Raw genomic sequence first — 2,500 nt, forward strand, 5'->3', positions numbered from 1 at the left:
GCTGTGTAGTCACCTGCTGGGATGTTGCCGATGTTGACACCATCGAAATTTGCGAAAATCTACGAGAACAAGGTGTATTAAACGTAAATAGAATCACTCGTCGTACTCCAAAGGGTTTAATGAACTCCGGCTCAATGATACTGACGATGAAAGGAACTGTTCCACCGAACTTTGTGAAGTTTGGGCAATTACGAATACCAACACGTCTGTATTACCCTTCTCCTATGCTCTGCTATAAATGTTTCTCATACGGTCATACGAAAATGCGCTGCACAGGTGAAGAAAAGTGCAAAAATTGCTCTGAAACACACGAGAACACAGAAACATGTGGGAAACCTGCTTACTGTGGTAATTGTAAACTTAACCACCAACCGATAAGTCGCGAGTGCCCGGTGTATTGTGTTGAGAAAGAAATAATCAAAATTAAAATCGATGAAGGGTTATCATATAACGAAGCCAAAGACGCACACAAGTCAAGAGTAACAACATCCAAAGGTACGTTCTCCAATACTGTACAACAGAGGCTAATCAACCCGCAGATTGAAGAACTCACTAAGCTTGCTAAACAACGTGAAGACGAGCGCAAAAAAATTCTCGAAGAAAACGAGGATATGCGAAAGCAGATATCAAAGCTACAACAAGCACTGAAAAGAACCATGGAAAAACAGAAAAAACTAAGCGAACAACTCAGACAACAAATAAGCGAAGAAAAACATACACAAAAATCGAAATACCTGGCAGCTCCATCCAAAAATTAAATACAACCAAACGAGTACCTTCGCAGGTGACAAAAGAGGAACAAATTCGAATGTCAACCAGACAGCAGTCCCGGAACGATAGCCGGCAGCACAAAACAGCAATAAGTCATGTTAGCAGCGCACTGGAAACCCAATATAACCAAAAAAGACGACCAGAGAGTCCACCAAATAGATTTTCGAAACAGCATAAACAAGACACACGAACAGTATCGCATATCCTAGCGAACTAAATAGTCACATTGTAAACGTAGCCACCTCATCTAATGAAGATACTGTCACCGATGAAGAAATGGTTGACTAATTTAACTAATACACATCGCAAATATTACACTATACATGGACCCTCAGAACACATTATTTTTGACTGACGAAACGCAACCAACCGATTTTCACAATTATGTCAACCAACGAGAGAGGATGAACTCCGAACCGTCTTCGAGAGAAATTCCTTTTCAACTTGGAGGGGAAGAGATGAAAGTAGCCCCTTCACTACCTGTACAGGTAGAGGATGCGCCGGGGTCAGCTGGCACGGCCGCCAACCTTCCGTTGTCATGCAACAACTCCGGACTTCCTGTTGAAACCCTGAATACAACAAATAATAAAAGCCAGCATAAATCGAACAGAGACGAACGTTGCCTCGCAATTCAGTGGAATGTAAATGGCATTATGGGACGATACTCAGAACTACAGCTACTTGTAAGCAACCATCAACCTGCGATAATAGCAGTACAAGAAACACGCCTTGCACGTAATGATCTACTCAACAGTTTTTATCGGTCCGAATACAAATGGAATATTCGACCGGGACCAACATCACACACACAAAACGGAGTAGGTATCGCAGTTCACCATTCATCACCGAGTAAATTCATTTAACTGAAAACAACACTGCAAGCAGCCGCAGTCCGAGTCGAACACCCAATAAAAGCTACATATGTCTCGTTGTATATCCAATGCCATACGCCACCCCAACAACTGGAAGAAGATCTCGATCAATTGACAACAGAACTGCCAACTCCAATAGTAATAATGGGTGATTTTAACTCACATAATCCTCTATGGGGAAGCGATCAAAGCGAATCAAAAGGAACAATTATAGAAGACGTTGCTGCGAAACATAATCTAGTGATTCTCAATACAGGAGACCATACAAGACTCGATCCCCGAACAGGTAAAACATCCGCTATCGATCTAACTATTGTTTCCCAGGAACTAGTTTCAAGTTTGCAATGGAAAGTAGAGGACGACACCCACACAAGCGACCACTTTCCTTTAGTTATCAATACACTATCAATTACACCCGAATTAAAACACCGCAGGAGGTGGTTACATGAAAGGGCCGACTGGAACGAATTCGAAACTATCCTGCTTGAACGTTTACCAAGAAATCAAACATTCTCCGTCGAATAAATAAGCGAGCAAATTATATATGCAGCCGAACATAGCATTCCGAGAACTTCAGGCAATACTGGAAAACGCTCTGTTCCTTGGTGAAACGACGAAATTAATGCTTCAATTAAATCAAGAAGGAAAAAACTCCGACAACTGAGACGAATTGCAAACACCGATCCCAGAAAAGAACGATTTTTAAAAGAGTTTCAAGAAGCACGAAATGAGTCACGAGAACTTATAAGAACCGTCAAGCGGCTATCTTGGACCGCGTTTATATCCCAGTTTAACCCACACACACCGACTAGAGAAATGTGGCGCAGAGTAAACGTATTCTGTGGCCGGCAGAAAAA

At 42.0% G+C, this 2,500-nt stretch overlaps 1 protein-coding gene across 1 annotated transcript in view; it reads left to right on the forward strand.

The window, feature by feature from the left end:
* Nucleotides 1-758, forward strand: part of LOC129716983 (uncharacterized) — a 1,143-nt gene extending 385 nt beyond the window's left edge. The window contains exon 1 of the mRNA XM_055666828.1: nt 1-758. This exon is cut by the window's left edge and continues 385 nt beyond it. Coding sequence (XP_055522803.1) covers nt 1-758 — 758 coding nt within the window.
* The last annotated feature ends 1,742 nt before the right edge of the window (nt 759-2,500 follow it).

The sequence above is a fragment of the Wyeomyia smithii genome, chromosome 1 (assembly GCF_029784165.1).
Source record: "Wyeomyia smithii strain HCP4-BCI-WySm-NY-G18 chromosome 1, ASM2978416v1, whole genome shotgun sequence".
Taxonomy (NCBI): Eukaryota; Metazoa; Arthropoda; class Insecta; order Diptera; family Culicidae; genus Wyeomyia; species Wyeomyia smithii.